Source organism: Mytilus galloprovincialis, chromosome 5 (genome assembly GCF_965363235.1).
Source record: "Mytilus galloprovincialis chromosome 5, xbMytGall1.hap1.1, whole genome shotgun sequence".
Classification (NCBI taxonomy): domain Eukaryota; kingdom Metazoa; phylum Mollusca; class Bivalvia; order Mytilida; family Mytilidae; genus Mytilus; species Mytilus galloprovincialis.
The window spans coordinates 55,180,793-55,199,765 of NC_134842.1; the positions used below are offsets into that span (position 1 = coordinate 55,180,793).

Sequence of the window (18,973 nt, forward strand, 5' to 3'; positions counted from 1 at the left end):
GTTTTATCATATTTATGGTTAAATTTTACAAAAAACAGAAAATTTTGTCTAATTAATTTTTTTCTAACTTTGCCAAATAAGGGGAGGCAACTCAAATACAAGGGCAGATAATTCAGATTAAGGTACTTTTACTATAGAATGTGTTAGGAATTTACCTATTTCATAATGTAGCAAGAAAACAGTTCCGGTGACCCCTTTGTTTCTTTGTCTTAACTGAAAGCATACTATGAAAGCCATCTTCTCATATGTTATCTCAAAATTCTATGGTGTAGATTAGCTTTATTGCAGAAAATTGGGTTTTCCATGCATAATCTATACAAAATTTGTCAATTTTGAACACCGTGTAGCGTGAAAATAAGCCCGGTGACCCATTCTTTTTATTATTTTTTTCAAAAAAGCATGATATAAACTACATTTTGGCAAATTATTAAAAATTTCTATGGATTATAATTTAGACACCCCATCTACCTTAAACTACAAAATCACAGAATTTCTAACTTGCTTAACATAAATGATTTTAAAAAAAAATTCTTTAAGAAGTTCCCTGGACTGAACAAATGTAGCACACTAACCTGTAGGATGGTTCATAGGCATTCTTGTATTCCTGAAAATTAAACACATACATGTACAATTAAAATGGTTACACTTTTCATAATTATGAAGATTTGATGATATAAACATGATAAAAGTATATATGGCAGATTTTACAGTATTGTGTTCTGTCTCCTTCTTTCATGTTGCTAATGTGACGGAGACAAAAATGAGTAACGTTAGCGACATTTGGACATGTCACATGAGCAACAACATCTTTAAAAGTTAAAATGTATGCACACAGTGATGTTTAATATATGCCTGGAGTAATAAAATTGTACAGTCTGGTTTAGAATTTCTAAATATACAGAATGTCATTTGCAGGTGTACTTTATATCAAATGAATACACAAGAAACCAAAAAATTAGTAACGTTAGCGACATTTGGACATGTCACATGAGCAACAACATCTTTAAAAGTTAAAATGTATGCACACAGTGATGTTTAAAATATGCCTGGAGTAATAAAATTGTACAGTCTGGTTTAGAATTTCTAAATATACAGAATGTCATTTGCAGTTGTACTTTATATCAAATGAATACACAAGAAACCAATTCGTAATAGTAACATTAGCAACATCTACTATCATGACATTATGTTTTGTTGCGAACGTCTTTTTGATGGACGGAATACATTTAAGGTCCTCTTGTAACGATATTCACACAAATTACCTTCTTTGCTTCCCCATCATGTGAAGGAACTGACTCCGAATCTATTTCTGCAAAGGGCGATATTGTAACTCCTATACAGGAGAGTTACAGATATAAATATATGTTGCTCACGTGACACTGATTTGGACGGAAACCTCGAACAGTAACGTTCGCAAAAAATAAAACAGCCAATGATATTGATTCCTCAAGTCCTTTGACCCCCTTACGTCATCCAAATTTAATATGATTGCTATTTTCAATTATTTATAAAACCCGGGATAAAAATAACTACAATGGGCTGTCTGAGAACTAACAAGAAAATTGCGATCGTGACATACCACAATGGACGGAAAAGACGTGACGTTAGCAACAATATGATTAAATTACCTTTTTTAGCCTTTACCAATAAAAATCTGCCTTAAAGTTATGATTAAAACACAAAAGAAGACTTTTTATTAAAATATAAGTCCATGTTATTAGGCTCCACTTATAAATAATACTTCAAAATTCCACTCCAAATAAGCTGGATGTCAGTAAAGTAGGTCATGATGTCTATTCCATGTCCAATATTTTGAAATTGAAAACCCTCTAATTCTAACATAAAACACAAACACAGAGTAATTTTTATTTTTATTTACTCAGAAAGACACATTTTATTCAATAACATAATGCATTACTCCATTACACAGTCTGTTTCACAGTTTCAGCAATTGCTTTTTTGATGGATACAAAAAACAATAATTCCTTCTTATTGTAAAATCTGCCATATACATGCATTGGATTGATAAACAGCAGTATTTTTACTATAAGTTGATATTTTTACATTGAAGTCCAGCTGAACATAACAATCAATGGAAACTTAAGATTACAATGCCTTTCCTACAACATAACATTCATGACATTTTTTAAGCTATAAAATGATGTAGCTTTTTTGTTGTTTTTGCAATAAACATGATAAAATCTTGTACATCATTTGTACATGTATAAATGTAATTTTAAATATTATGCAACTAACATTTTGAAGAATTACTGAACACCAACAATGACAAAGGGAAAATAAATTAAGAAGAAAGAAAACATTTGTTCTTCTAGACTGCAGAAATCATGTACATAATTTGTACATGTATAACTGTAATTTTAAATATTATGCAACTAACATTTTGAAGAATTACTGAACACCAACAATGACAAAGGGAAAATAAATTAAGAAGAAAGAAAACATTTGTTCTTCTAGACTGCAGAAATCATGTACATAATTTGTACATGTATAACTGTAATTTTAAATATTATGCAACTAACATTTTGAAGAATTACTAAACACCAACAATGACAAAGGGAAAATAAATTAAGAAGAAAGAAAACATTTGTTCTTCTAGACTACAGGATTATATAATATACATGCTAGGGGCCGTCTATAACTTGCAGTGAGGTGAAGTGTTCTTTTGCTTTTCTTTTTATGTCATATTGTACAGGAATTTTTGTTGTGCATGGACCGATTTTGTATCATGGATGGATTACTCCATATTATTATTTTTCTATTAGGTATATAGTACAAATGTACTTACATTCAATCAAAATGAACAATTTTTCCTAACAAAGCCACTTTTTTTTTAATTTGATTTAAATGTTTTAACCTCACTATATGTCCAAACTATAACAGTTTCATGCTATTTTAAACTATATACATGATCATGATGATATACAGAACACTCAATAACGGAATAAATACCTCTGATATAAATATAACATCAACTTATGGTACAATACTGATTTATAGCTTGACATACAAAGATGTATATGTATTGTATAGTCAATTAGTTAAAGTTAGTGCATGTGTAGTGTACATTGTAAATTTGTGCACTATTGTGATTGTATTGACATGTATAAACACACATTTTTAGTACATTTTTTGTACCTCATAACAAACTCTGCAATTAATTATAGAATAATCTTATTGGAAATCATTAGGCATGCAGGAAATGTTGTCAATGTAAAATTAGTAATATTTAAGAATAATTACAAGAGTCAAGATAGACAAAAGATGCATGGGTTACACTAAAGACCTGAACCGTCCCAAGTCAATCCGACCCACTTCAATCTGGCCCTACGTCGATCCAGCCCTACGTTGATCCGGCCCAATAATAAAATAATGAATAATTCCACATTACGACAAATTATGTATTGTGAGTGTTAAAATTATTCCATACCTTCATTGTTCATGACCTTTGTTTGTTTATTTAACAATTGTCTGATTATTATGAACTAAGGTAATGCCACTAGTAATTATATATAATCACTTAATTCAATAAAAATCTTGATTTATGAAATTTACGTAATTATAAAAAGTTCTTTAGAGTTTTATCTTTTGTTTGATGTTATCATGGTTATATTACATATAAAAAGGAAGATGTGATATGATTGCCAATGAGACAACTATCCACAAAAGACCAAAATGACACAGACATTAACAACTATAGGTCACCGTACGGCCTTCAACAATGAGCAAAGCCCATGCCGCATAGTCAGCTATAAAAGGCCCTGATAAGACAATGTAAAACAATTCAAACGAGAAAACTATGCCAATGAGACAACTATCCACAAAAGACCAAAATGACATGTAATTTATTGTGCCGTTGTTTGTGTAACTATTCGTTATTACACAGTCAACTGAAAACAATGCTGATTAATATATTGATAGCTGTTGATTGTACTTAATTCTTTTATATTTGTACTTTATTATAATTATTCCCAATAATCTTGAAAAATGATAATGAAAGCGTTATCAACATAGTTGTTTTATATACTCATCCAATGAAAATATTCGTCAAAGGCCAACTTTTTTTTACGGTTCAGCTTTTACATTATTATATACATCTTCCTTTTTATTCCTTATAAATATAATTTTTATTGGGGCCGGATCTACTTTAAATATGGGGCTGGATCGACATGAAAGCTATACACTAATTCATCATATAGCTCTGCAATGTACTTCCTTTTTCCGTCTCGTTTGTATGAAACTTTAAGTAAAATATATATTTATCAGTCTAGTATAAAATAGCAAGGAACGCAATACCAATTTCATTTTTAATAATTCCTTGATTATCTGATGATAGCCTTTCTTTGTTTACATTGCATATGACGTCATGAATTAAATAACGTCACAACTAAAATCCCTAACAACAGAACCAAAATCGGAAACGTAACAGTATTTCCGTTTCTTTTTTTTAACAAATATTTAAGTTACAAAAAAATAATTCATACAGACTTCGTCCCCATTTACAGGCAATGCCTGCCTCATATTATTTGTTTCCAACCTGTTCAACAAATAATGCATATGTGTGCCGAAATAACTTCTCAACAAGAAATCGTACGGTTAGTAGACTTTATTATTTACAATATTTTATTGTCATAATAATAATATAATAATAATTATGATAATATTGATAAAATTTCCCAAAAAATCACCTGTGGTTTTGACCATGTTCAAGATGTTGACCTATTTAAACATAAGAATTTTTCATAAGTTTACAATATTTAGGGGGAATAAGTACCTATTATCGCCCATAATCTTTCAGTTATGATGTACCGGGCTATAATCAGCTACATTTATACATGTAAATGACGTTAGATGTTGACAGAAGTTTCGATTATTTTGTTTCCTGTAAACATTGTTGTGACCAAGAATTATGAGTCTTCGATCAGTTTGTTACTTCAAAGGATTATTTTTGAAAGAAGCCAAATCCACACAAAACAATTATCAACAACAACGCAGCACCATTTTATAAATGAAACGGCCAAGATTATCTTATGATATTTTTACTTAGCTTTATTGTACAGTGTTGAGAGATAAAACATAAACATACTTAATAAAATTTAATGATACCAGTATTTGTTTAATTGTGTTAATTAGCATGTGATCGTAGTCGTTTGTTATTGTATCAGTTTTAGTTTGGGAATTGGTTTCCCCAATTTTAGTTTTGATGTGAAACAATCTGGCCATATCTTAAAATATTTGTAAAAGGAAAAGACAAGTCGGATTTTGATTCCGGTCGTACATGCAATAATGACTTCCACATGGAACGAAATTAGTGTTGCAATCAAAGAAAATAGACATGAACTTAAATTACAAGGGCCCACCATTTCAGGTTATCTTGAGGCAAATGGTGTAGACTCAAGGCTGTACCAATTAACAAACCTAAACTATCTTGATTTTTCAAATACATGCCTAACAGAACTTTCTGATGACATAGGTTCTCTTGTAAATTTGACCAATTTAGTTTTAGACCACAACAAGCTAACTCGACTTCCAGAAACCATTTCAAACTTGAAGAAATTGAAATGTTTCGATGTTTCAAATAACCAGTTGGAATCGATTCCAGAGAGTATCTCTGGATTAACAGGGATTCACACTTTGAATTGTAGCATGAATAAAATAGAGATATTTCCATCAATTGAGAAGATGACATCAGTCCATATTCTTATCATTTCAAACAATAGTTTAACATCACTACCTGAGGGAATATATAGTGAAGAGTTGTCTCATCTTAGTCAAATTCAGGCAAGCGACAACCAGATTGAAGAAATTCAGTCCGAAATTTCAGAATTGCCTCACCTGAACTTGTTGGATTTGTCTAACAATAAGTTATCCTCAGTACCTGCTGAATTAAGTGCCTGTCCAAAGTTGAAAGAATTGAATTTGAAAGGAAATAAATTCAAAGACAGACGATTTGGCAAATTGGTCGAACAGTGTCCGACAAAATCTGTTTTAGATTATCTGGCAAATGTTCTGAAGAAAGAGCAGGAAGCATCTGGCAAAAAAGATAAAAAGCAAAAAGACAAAAAGAAGAAAGGGAAGAAAGCTAATAAAGATGTAGAAGAAGTTGTCAAAGATATGATAAATATCTTGCATTTCCAAGAAGATGAAGGTTACACTGTACAAGTGACGCCAGCAGTCCTGTCAGTCCGTCAATATGTATTATGTTGTATAGTAAGGCAGTTGTACCTCAAGAAGTCTAATATGATCTACAAACATTTCATTACACTTCAGGTACATGTATATTTACATTGTCATGCATGCATGAGTGATAATTTGAAAGAAAAAATACATTTATATGTATGTATATATATACATGTATTTAAAAAATACAATATCTAGAGTAATCATATTAGAAAACTCAAAGTACCATACTCTCAACATGCTCAAGTTGACTCAGTTTAAAATCACTCCTTCATTAGCAAATTATTAAGAACTGTGGTGATTTTAATTCAGAGGGTTAATACTGAAATATCTTTTTCCATCATGTCTTTATTCTAAATATATAATGTATACTACATGACATAACAGTGTCCTACAAAAAAAACTCATCATAGATACCAGGACTAAATTTTGTATATAAGCCAGACGCGCGTTTCGTCTACAAAAGACTCATCAGTGATGCTGGAATCCAAAAAAGTTTAAAAAAAAAAAAAAAAAAAAGCCAATAAAGAACAAAGTTAAATCCATGGTGGTTTGACCCTCAATCATAAATTATCATCCTGTTTCAAAGTGAACCACTGAACACAGAAAATAGGGATTTTTTTCCAGGAATCAACCAGAAAACACTGCACAGATACCGCCAAAAATCTGTAAAATAAATTAAAAAGAAATACAGAATAAACATGATAAAACATGATTAATGTACACCTTTATGGTATATGCTCTATGGTCGTGTAGTTGTCTCTCTGACACATTCCCATTTCCATGATTTCTATTCTCAATTTTACTTTTAGCAAAGCACACAAACTGACAAAATCATTGATAGTACAAAAAAATCAACTTCAAGTTCAGAAATAATCTGACACATGTAAAATAAAATACATTAAGATAGAATAATATATATAATATTCTTTTTTACAGACAAAATTACATGATGAAATATGTCAGAAGAGACAAGCAGCAACTATTGCTACACATGATTTGAAGTCCATCAAGAAACCAATAGTTTATGATGCTAAATCTCCACATGCTCTAATGGTAAGGAACAGAGATTTTCAGTACACCAATGGCATGCATCTGTGTACAGGGCTCACGCTACCAGGCGACTTGGGCGAAGAAGTCGCCTTCCCGACCGTCACTTCGCTTTCCCCGACCCCCAAAAGCGAAAACAAGTCGCCCTGTAAACGACGATAGTCGCTTTCAGTCGCTTCCGTCATCGGACATTTTCAATTTTTACCAAGTTGATGAAACATCAATTTTTTACTGATAATTAAAGAAATTCAGACATAAACGATTCATTATCTTTAGAAAAGAGGTTGAAGCATTGTCTACGCAGTGTGTAGCAGGCTATTTGATAAAAATACAACTTTTTATCACTTCGTGAATTTCGGAAAGTTCCGGTGCTTGTTACTCGAAAACGTACATCAACCTAAATTTCGGAGGCAAAATAAGTTTGTTACTTCATTTAAACGTGATAAAAGTTGCCTCCAGTAAATGTTTAATCCATTTATTGCATTAAAACCGTCATGTTCCTTTCCAAATAACTTGTCAAACATCGTTTATTTTTGTAAATTTTCTTCCATTCGTCCGCCATTGACCGATTTCTAAACTACGGATCTGAACCGGACCAGCTATGACCGAAATCCGTACTTTTACAATAATTACTACGGACGCACGGATGGAACAGCTGACAGAAGAATATTGATCCAAAAGTGAAAAATTACGCATTCCACACGCATTAAGAGACTTTTGGTTACATCTAATTGATTGGTGTATATAATTCCCTATATTTTTTTATGGATTGTTTGATTAAAGTTGCTCAACTCTGAGACTATTATACTAATATCAATATATTATGGCCCAGCTTAATAACTTTTATATTTTTTTATGAGAAACACTGAATTTCATGCACAAGATAATTTTTAATTAAATTGTAATTGATATATTATAATTTCTTTACATTTTTAAAAATAAAATTATTTTTTTTAGTGCTAGATATTTAGTTGGTAGTTTCTCACAAGAACCTTAGTAAAACTTAAACAACTTTTAATTTCAAATGTTACTTTAATTGTAATTTTTAACTCATATGAATTGAACAACATAAAAAGAACATTATTTACACATGGCCCTTTATACTATTGTAAAATCCAAACATTGTAGCGCACCACGCGAATGAGCACTTCTCTTTCAAATCTCACCACTTCTCCCTATCAGTTTCAAAAAGAGAAGTCACTTCTCCCTATAATTCTGAAGTAGTGTGAGCCCTGTGTGTATATTATTTTAAATTGTAGCTTCATTTTAATAGAACCATGCACAGTAAACATGCTAAAGCAAGAATAAATCCAACAATGCTTGTTGATTGAAGCTGTACAGCTTGCCATTCACAAATCAACAGATGTTTCATTACTACATGTATTATTTGTTTTAATTACTTTTTGGAGGTGATATGAATTGTATCATTATTAAACATGTTAAATGTAATCATTGATACAAGAAAAATTAAACAAATTGTAAGTTCTTGAAAAGTGATCATCCGAAGGTTCTGGCGACCCAAATTTTGCAAAGAACAGACTTAATTTTGACATTTGGGAATTAAAGTTTGAAGTGAGGACCAGTAGATTTTCTTCAACAACCACCAGAAAATCTGTTTTTAATAATAATTGTAATTTCCTCCATGTCTTTATGTAATAATTGTTATGTACATATGATTCATTAATTGCAATAAATGTTCTACTTGTGTGCACTGTGATTAGCATAATAAAGTATCTGTAAAAAAAAAAATACTGTGCATTCTATTATTTCAAAATGTATTTGAAGCTAATCTTTAACACAATATAATCATGAAAAAGCTTAAAAATTATTCGACATATGTTTATTCCAAAAACGAATTCACATTATCACAATAGTCCATTTTCATATAATCGACTTTTGACTCTGGAATTGATATTTAAGCAGGTTACCTTCGATCTCTGTGGTAGGACATTCTGGTACTGAGATAAGCAAGAGCAACATGAATAAGTAAATTGAAGTTTAATCAGTACAATTCTGAGAGAAAGTTAATTGTTTAAATGCTTTCTATGCATAAATAAATCATTGGAAATTTGTAAATCCCCCCCTAGATTGCACCAATCATTGATTTTACTTTTTTTGGCTACTCGTAATCGACCGAGTACCAGGATGTTCTACCATAGAGTAGGTAACCTGTCGAATAATTGTAGAATCTGCAGTCAGAAGTCTGTAATATGAAAGTGGTCTATTACCATAGTATATTGTTTTTGATGGATTTTTCTTTTATAGATTACTCCATTATTTAAACAAAAAGAAGTGTCTGGTGAAAAGCTAGTGACTGATTTGAACAGAGAAGCAGAAGAACAGAGGAAAGAAAAGAAGAGAAACACAGTGTCAGGCATACATAAGTAAGGGTTTGTTTATTGTTATGAAAGATGATTGAAAATTATGACCATTAGTAGAATGAGTTAGATAAATTCAAAGTGCACACCTATAAGATGTGACTGTGATAATTACATTAGATGTATGTTTCATAATAATACGTAAATTATTCTGATGGGCTAACCAGACTTGGGGTAATTGTAATTGTAATCATTAATCAGCTGTAATTGATTACAATTTTTCAAGTAATCAGTGTAATCATTAATCAGCCAAAAATCTGATTACATGTAATTTAATTTAATCAATTACTTTTCAAAATACCCTGTAATCATGATTACTTTTTGATTGCATTCTGATTACAATGAAAAAAATCTAAAATTGTGTTTTGGTCATTAAATGAACCTCTTTGTTATTCATATTTGATAAATTTTAAACATACTAAAATTATTTGGTTACTTTAAGCATGTCTACTTCAGTAAAAAATAAACTGTTACAGTATTGAAAAGTCATCAATAGCCTAAGCAGAGACATATAATACAATTATATATCTTTTATCTTGGTAAAAGATATTTTACATACATGTATATTCATCGTTTTATAATGATCTTCATATTAATATTTGATAATAACTGTTATATATTCAAGTAATACTTTTCTTTAAGCCTGAATTATAATCTTTTGTTAATTTTTGTGATTTTTATCAACTTTGAATTGACAGGTAGGAGACTAATTAAGGTTTGTTTTTATTGCAATTACAAATTGAGTATAGCTGTAGGGAAATATATATGATAAAAGATAAATCAGACATGAATATATATCTAATTAGCACAAACTAAATTAAAAGAAGGACAAATATGTTGTTTAAATTTTTTTGTATTTGGACTGGACATGTAAAATGCAATGATTTTTAGTACTTACATATTGTTTACAATTTGATTAAACACTTCTATTCAAATTTAACATAGTTTTAACTGGTAACTTTATTTCATCCATACTTAAACTTCCATAAACTGCAACTTGGAATACATATAAATTATGAAAGAGGTCAGAAGACAAACAAAAAACTCTTCATTATGATTTATCTTTATTAAATTTAATTCAAAATAATTCAGAGATCATTGGTGATAAAATGTAATGTATATATGTAGTGAAATTTTGTGTTTATTTAAATAAATGAAGTTTAATTTGAAGTTATCATTTTATAATTGAACCAATCAAAATACTTTCTCAAAAATGCTATAGTGTTATTGAATGTTTATTCATACACATCATTCAAAATGTTTTGTTTTTAAATTCATTGTAATCAGATGTAATCATGATTACTTTGCCAATGTAATCATTAATTTAATCAGATACTTTCAGAAATGATGTAATCATTAATTTAATTTAATCGTACAAATGACAATGTAATTGTAATTTAATCAATTACATTGAAAGTAATCGGACCCATCTCTGGGGCTAACTGCACATCACATGTTATTCCTTAAGCAATTGCATTACACAATAAAACTTATCATTCATGATGACACAAAGTCCCATAATAAAGTGCACAGGTAAATTAAATAGAAACTTGATGTAAATCGTGTTTTCATGATTCTAGCTAAATAATGTAATTATAAGTATTGAATGCTTCTTTTTGTAACTTCATAGGGTTGTAAAAGCGTTGACCCTGCACTCATTTTTATAATGAAGCGCTTCCGCGCTTTATACAAAATGTACTTCGGTCAACACTTTTACACCCCAATAAAGTTACAAAAAGAAGCATTCAATTCTTAAATATAACATTTACATGCCATAATTTTAGATTTTATCTTTTGTATTGGCAGGTTATAAAACATATCATAGTGCTACATGTAATTATAAACTCTGCCACATCAACAAGAAGGTTATCAATGGTTATTTAGGAAATTCTCTCTTAAGATAGCTAAATTCTCAGACTTATCAATGCAAGGTTACTTGAGCAATTAAACATTTAAAATTTAACTAACAAGAGAAGATTAGATATGGTAGTCAACAGGGTTATTCAACATGTGGTGTATCAAAATGTAACAAACTGGTCAAAACCATTTTGAATTCACAAAGTAATCAACATGACACTATATAGCTATATTCTGCAAAAGTAAACCTTAAAATGTTATGGCAATTTTATTACCACATTTTTCTATAAAAAAAAAAGACTAATGTTATTTTTATGCCCCACCTACCCACCTACGATAGTAGAGGGGCATTATGTTTTCTGGTCTGTGCGTCCGTTCGTTCGTTCGTCCGTTCGTTCGTTCGTACGTTCGTTCGTCCGTTCGTTCGTTCGTCCGTCTGTCCCGCTTCAGGTTAAAGTTTTTGGTCGAGGTAGTTTTTGATGAAGTTGAAGTCCAATCGACTTCAAACTTGGTACACATGTTCCCTATGATATGATCTTTCTAATTTTAATACCAAATTAGAGATTTTACCCCAATTTCACGGTCCACTGAACATAGAAAATGATAGTGCGAGTGGGGCATTCGTGTACTGAGGACACATTCTTGTTGATATTTACCTCAATATAGCATAAAGATTCCAGAAATTAAACCTTTTATCCAGGATGATTTAAGATGCTTTAGAAGAATTTCAAGAATTTAAATTCTAAAATATTTTAACAGAGGAAAATTTTTATTTCCAAATAATGCCAAAAGCAATGAATTTAAATTTTTATCTTCTTTTCTGAAATACTGCTACTTTTATTCAAATTCCATTACTAAAATATGCTTTTGTTTTATTTTCGACAGGTACTTAGATTTACTAAAGGATAAAGTACAGTATCCATGTTTGGTTGATGGCGAAGGTCATGTGATATCATTTCCACCAATCACAAATAGTGACAAAACAAAGGTAAGACCTTAACATAGGCAGATCCTGGGGGGGGGGGGGGGGGGGGGCTTTTTGTGGGGGAAATTTGGTTGATTATATAAGGAATCTTTGAAGCATGACTGGAACCCCCACCCCACCCCCAGAATAGTCGGTGGGCCCCCTTACAAAATGTTCTAAATCAGTCACTGCTTAAATTTGATTGTATGAATTAACCTTTCCAACCCTGCCTTGCTCCATTTAGAGTTATGACTCCCTTAGTTGTTTCCTTAATTGACTTGTAATTATTTATTTCAAGTTGATTTATAAGATTTGAACATCAATTAACTATAAATTTCCATGATATTTCCAAGTGTTGCTGTCCATTATCAGTTAACAGTTACTTTTAAGCTGGAGGAAAACTATTACTCGCTTGAAAACACAAGTTTAAATGGTGAAAGCTATCATTACATCACTGCCTAAACCCAAAAGGATTTTTAATTCAGAGTTTTAAAGGTTCTAAATTTCTGAAGTCATAAAAGTGAAAGGTGTTAGAAAATTTTTAAAAATTGTATTTTATTTGACTGATATTTATTATATTTGCCCATTTTAAAATATGCATTATATTATTTGCCAGTTTTTTTAAAATATGCAATATTTTATTTGCCTGTTTTACATGTTTACGTCATGCTATAAAAATTATGCATAAAGGAAATATCAATCCATATGTTTAATTAATTATACAAAGATTTATGTACATTGATGAATTATCTCCCTTAGCATGCTCAGGAATCTGCATGTATAGAAATAGATTATAAGATATGGACTGCAGTGAAATTACAAATAAGATTATTAATAACAACATTTCATGTTCTGAGTTATTTCCCCTACTTGAAAAGATCTTTTTACTTATTGAAAGTCAGCAAAATGAGTATGTTAATTAGATCATGTTTTTAAAACATGATCATGATAATGTAACTCATAGAGGAGTAAAATGTTTGGAAACATCTGACTTTCTTAAAGAATTCATCTGATTCTCCATATTTTTATATTGATTATGAAGTTGTGATTTAAATGCACTTCATAACTGCATGTTAATGAAAAGAAAAAATTTCCAAAGAAACAACAATCATACTTTTTTCAATCATTTCAGATAACCAAAGATACAACAGATTTGTTTATAGAGGTGACCAGCCATTTGAACCTTGACACATGTAAGAAGGTCATGGATGAACTGTTGTACAGGATGTTAGATATGGGACTTGGTACACCTAAACCAGAAGAGGAAGGTGCTGAAGGGGGCGCTGTTGACACTGAAACTCAGAATGAGGCTTCAAAAAGAGTTCAGAAGACATTGATTGTGGAACAAGTGCAAATTTTAGATACTGAAGGGAATATGAAAGCTGTTTACCCATCGAGGGCTGATTTACCAAATGAAGCTATCAAAATCATAAGAAACAAATGAAGCTATTAAAATATAAGAAACTATGACTTACTGAAAAGAATGGTGAAATTTGTTTTCTTATGAATATTTAATTAGTACAAATTGATTTTTTTTTAAATTACATAAATTGGAATTCTCTGTTAAAAAGATATTTGGATTATGATTATAAATGTATCATATAAAAGCATTGAAAATTCTGTAATGGATTAATATTAAGGCCCAAAATTTGTTCACAGTTTTAAACATGCCCTCATATGAATTAGACAATAGCTGTTCATGAAATAAAAACCAAATTTCCAATTTGATTATATTCCATTGCAACACATCATTAAAACATTAGTTGATTTTGTAAAATTATTTTAAATTGCACAAATGCATCAGAATCACAATTAATAATTGGTGAAATTTGTTGAAATGATGTAAATAGCTATTAAAAATACTAATAAACAATGATAAAAGAAAATTTTATAAATTAATGTTAATGCAGCCAATGTTACCAATAAGGAAATCTAAATAGATAACTGAATAAAATTGACATTGCTTCCTTTTTGTGAATTTTCTGCATATTATGTATAAACAAAAATTGTGAATCTGGTCTTATTTATTTATTTTGCTTAAGCAATATTTCCCAATATTGTTAATACGATGTAAAATAAAAGCAGTTCTCCAAAATTCACATTTTTTAGGTCAGATGCAATATGTGTCTAAATGCTCTTAATTTTACAATGTATTTTTTTATAAATTAATATTGTGTTCTATTCTTTAGCTTCAGATATTTTTCTTACCATGCATTTTAGCTCGTTACATGAAATTATATCAAATAAGCCTCACATACAACAATCTTAGCAGAAAAGGGGGGGGGGGGACATTTTCTTACTTTTATTGCTTAAAGCTGAATTTTAAATTATCTTTATCTCAGAAACAGAATATTTTAAATATTTGGTATAACAAGTTACATGAGCATCCAGATCCATATATCCTTGTTTGAAGCAATATTTGTGAACACTTTATCACCAGCCCAGTAGCCAGTACTTCGGTACTGGCATGAAAATACGGATTTTTTTGTGTTATTAAAATTTCCTGTTACAAAATATTAGAAATTATTATAAATTAAGGAATGAATCTACCTCATGCAAAGCTCTGATTCCTTTCACGGATTTGGCTATACTTTTTGGACCTTTTGGATTATAGCTCTTCATCTTTTATATAAGCTTTGGATTTCAAATATTTTGGCCACGAGCATCACTGAAGAGACATGTATTGTCGAAATGCGCATCTGGTGCAAGAAAATTAGTACCGTCAATTTTATTATCCATCCTCCAATCATGCTTCAAACACATTAATTTTAGAAAATGAAGAAGTAATGAATAAAATTTTTATATACTACATGTTTATAAGCCTCTTTCCATTAATTTGTTCAATTTAATGAGTTTTAGAAGTGTAAGTAAATATAAGTGATATCAACTCCCATACACAACCAATTGAAATGTTATGTACGTTTAGTCTTGAATTTTGCAGTTGAGGCATTCTTTGGGTAAAAAGATAATTGTACAGACAAAGAGTTGAAAACAAGTTGAATATATAACTATAACATTAATAATACATTGACGTGTTCTTAAAAAAAATACTTCCATAAAATGCCTCATACTCAGATGATATATATAATATGCAGTCAGTATTACACCTGTTTTTTTGCCATGTAATCGATTACATTACGATTACTTGTAATCAGAAATGGCATGATTACTGATTACATAGGATTACACTGCAAAATGTAATCGATTACAGCTGATTACGATTACTGATTACGATTACCCCATGCCTGGTCAGTAGTTCTCACCATGTTATAATCCTTCAACGAAAAAAAATGGCCTCTATGATATACTGTAAATTCAGAAATTATTGCGTACATTTATTATTGCGATTTTGTCAGTTTAGATTTAAATGCGATTTTAACTTTTAATTTTGAGAAGAATCCTGTTTAATTCATATAAAATATTTCAAAATGCCAGTTTAAATTATTGTGCATACAACTCTGTCGCATTTTTCGCAATAATAAAAACCTTGCATTAATTTCTACATTTACAATAACCAAGTGGGCTGAAAGTGGCATTAAACACCAGAATTCATTCAGATCATATATTTTGGAGGTATCTGATGAGTGCACACAAAGTGCAATGAAGCTGGGCTTTTCATAACTTCAAATCTGATTAATTTTTCTGAGAATATAAAATTATTTGTAAAATTTCAATCTATTTTCATTCTCACCTGGTACTATCTTACTATACCTCAACCATGTACATATATGTCGATAAAAGAACTTATATTTCTCTGAATTGTATTCAAAACCACATGTCCATTGTCTATTACCGTTTGTATAAACATGAATGTATCTAAATGTAGTTCAAATGAGATAAAAGCTACTTCTAAATTAATAAAATAAGCATTAATGATTACCGGTACAGTAATACATTTAATAAATTTTTGTGGAATGCGGAAAAATTACTTTTAGGATATTTAATTAGGTGGATTGGCCTGTTTATACATACAAAGCCTATATAAAATTTATAATTCATTGAACCTTTGAATTCATGGTTCACCTTTACCCACAAAACCCACGAAAATTGGTATCCAACAAATGAGCTGCGTCGGATAGAAATCAACCTTATACAAGTGCATGTACACAGATACATGTATAAGACTGATCCATTTTGGAATAATTTAGATATAAAAGATGCATTTTGGTCCGTTTTAAAGGGTTGTCATTTATGGAAACCTACCTTTGGAACAATTACAGACTTTCCGTAGAAATTATTTCAACCCAAAATAGGTTAACAGAGGTATTGATTTTCGTTTGCATAAGGTCGATTTCTATTCGAAGCAGCTCAAATAATTATGAATCCAAAGTACTCTATCAAGTACATTAAAATGGCTACTTTATCTAGTACATTCAAATGGTCACATTATCTAGTACTTTTTAATGGTTACTGAATCTAGTAGTACATTGATTTTTGTACAGCGTATTTATTCATACATTTATACTATCTAGAAAATAGTTTTGTTATAGATATACTTACACTTTTCTCCTTGTTGTACTACAATGTTGTTAAAGTTAGTGCTACTTCAATAAAATGTTTATATTGTTATAATATGTTCTGTTTCAATGGTGTCAAAAAATTTGAAAGTTAAAATTATAGATGGCTACAGAAATAATAATCAGAAGTAGAAGGCAGAGCCCTAGTGTACACGATTGGCAAAGTTTTGATTAATATAAAAAAGAAGATGTGGTATGATTGCCAATGAGACAACTATCCACAAAAGACCAAAATGACACAGACATTAACAACTATAGGTCACCGTACGGCCTTCAACAATGAGCAAAGCCCATACTGCATAGTCAGCTATAAAAGGCCCCGATAAGTAATGTTTTGAATTTGAACAAATGCCAGTCAAAACAATGAAGTAGAAGGCTATTTTAAAGCTGTCTACTGGTTTGTCAGGAAAATACTCAAAACACATAATTGATGACACAAATTATGTTAAAACTAGACACAAGATTAAGTGTGTTCTAAAATGTCTCATCTGATATTTTTGTTTATGAATTGACGATCCCTTGCTTTGGTTTATTTTGCTGAATATTTTGTATTAAATTAATAGAAAATTCTTTTTCAACTCACATCTTCTGTGAGAGAATAATTTTCAGATATTTATCAACAGTGATTTGCCATCAAACAATGCTTTTCTGAACTTTGTCTCATTTTTCAACATTATGGTACAAAAAGAAAATAATAAATATTCAAACTGTGGTCATTTTGTTCAAACAAGACCTGTATTTAGTGTTACGATTCTCCATCATACAATTGCTGTAGTGTTCATCCTTCCTTTATATAGTTCCATGTATGGCTCTCCACAAAGAACAAACTGGTATAACTAGCATTCTCTGGTTTATTGAAAGTATAAACCCTATATATGGATATAAGAAGTCACAATTTGGTAAAGTAAACCATTATAAGTCAAATGTCTTCAATACGGAGCATTGGCTCACACTGAACAGCATGCTACATGCCTAAAATGACAAGTGTAAAACCATATCAACAGGGAAACCAACAATCTAATAACCTTTTAGTAAATTTAGAGTATTTTTCCCTAATTTACACGTTAGTCACATTGAGAATAATTTCACAAAACTTAATTTTGGTCTTGCTTTGGGTTTTTTTAAATGGCCAATATAGATACAAGTATCTTGTCTTAAGGAGGGATAAATAGGTATTTTGTAAAATATCACTCTTATTCAAACATAATATTCTCTGAAACTGACATTATCAAGATGCTTTATTTCTTGATTGCCGACATATTTGTAGGACATTATTGCCATGTTTTTCAACAAATAATCGACATTCCCATGGAAACCAACAGTGCTCCTCATCTTGTTGGCTTGTTCCTTTATTAACATGAAATGACTCCATACACATGAACTTTTGGGATAAAGATGGTAGCATTATCCTTTAGCTGCAATTTTCTCTTTTCATGGATGGAGTCCTTTCACTAAATAATTCAAATAAAACAATAACAAAGACAACACCCATCAATTACTGCATGGTGAGAGTGTATTACCCAACCACACGATTACTACATCTGGTGTTGGTTCACCTTGTTCAAATAATTCATAGTTAGGTGACTAGGATGAACATATCTATCCCATCGAACTTAAAGGATACACAAGATACAGTTCAGTCTGCCTACTGATATATTGAAACTGACATTATCAAGATGCTTGACTTACCTCTAAAAATTGACCAGGATGTTGATTGAAAACAATGCATATGGTATATAGTTCCCACTTGACACGATATTAATGGGCTTGAATTTCCTATCATGATTTCCTTGACAGGGGGATGCTAATTACAAGGAAGCTAGATAAAATAATATCACCCTTCGTATATTTTACAGACGCAATCAATAGTTCAAATTCAAATCTTTAGTGTCATAAAACTTCATATTTATAGTTGTGACACAACATAACAAAATGAAAATAAAAAATAACAACAAGATCATTAATATACACAATAAAAGTAAATATTTTAAGAGTCCCCTGTCCTCAGT

General features: G+C 30.4%; 2 protein-coding genes across 4 annotated transcripts in view; one reads left to right on the plus strand and one right to left on the minus strand.

Moving 5' to 3' along the window:
• The window catches only part of LOC143076055 (synergin gamma-like), a 32,519-nt gene extending 27,600 nt beyond the window's left edge, over window positions 1–4,919 (minus strand). For all 3 annotated transcript variants that reach the window (XM_076251685.1, XM_076251684.1, XM_076251683.1), the window contains exons 1-2: window positions 4,793–4,919; window positions 573–604 (exon numbers count right to left, since the gene is read on the minus strand). In XM_076251685.1, the coding sequence (XP_076107800.1) occupies window positions 573–604; window positions 4,793–4,806 (46 nt within the window). In that variant the 5' untranslated portion in view covers window positions 4,807–4,919. The remainder of the gene's footprint in view (window positions 1–572; window positions 605–4,792) is intronic.
• Window positions 4,920–5,279: 360 nt separating this feature from the next.
• LOC143076057 (leucine-rich repeat-containing protein 47-like) lies at window positions 5,280–17,019 on the plus strand. The gene is made up of 5 exons (XM_076251686.1): window positions 5,280–6,288; window positions 7,138–7,254; window positions 9,514–9,632; window positions 12,369–12,471; window positions 13,580–17,019. Exons 1-5 carry the CDS (start codon window positions 5,305–5,307, stop codon window positions 13,889–13,891), a joined length of 1,635 nt encoding a protein of 544 aa, XP_076107801.1. The 5' UTR covers window positions 5,280–5,304; the 3' UTR covers window positions 13,892–17,019.
• The last annotated feature ends 1,954 nt before the right edge of the window (window positions 17,020–18,973 follow it).

Coding starts and splice junctions, on each gene's coding strand:
- LOC143076057 (XM_076251686.1), top strand. CDS start 5,305: ATGACTTCCACATGGAACGAAATTAGTGTTGCAATCAAAGAAAATAGA. Junction 7,255..9,513: donor AATCTCCACATGCTCTAATG/GTAAGGAACAGA, acceptor TTTCTTTTATAG/ATTACTCCATTATTTAAACA. Junction 9,633..12,368: donor ACAGTGTCAGGCATACATAA/GTAAGGGTTTGT, acceptor TATTTTCGACAG/GTACTTAGATTTACTAAAGG.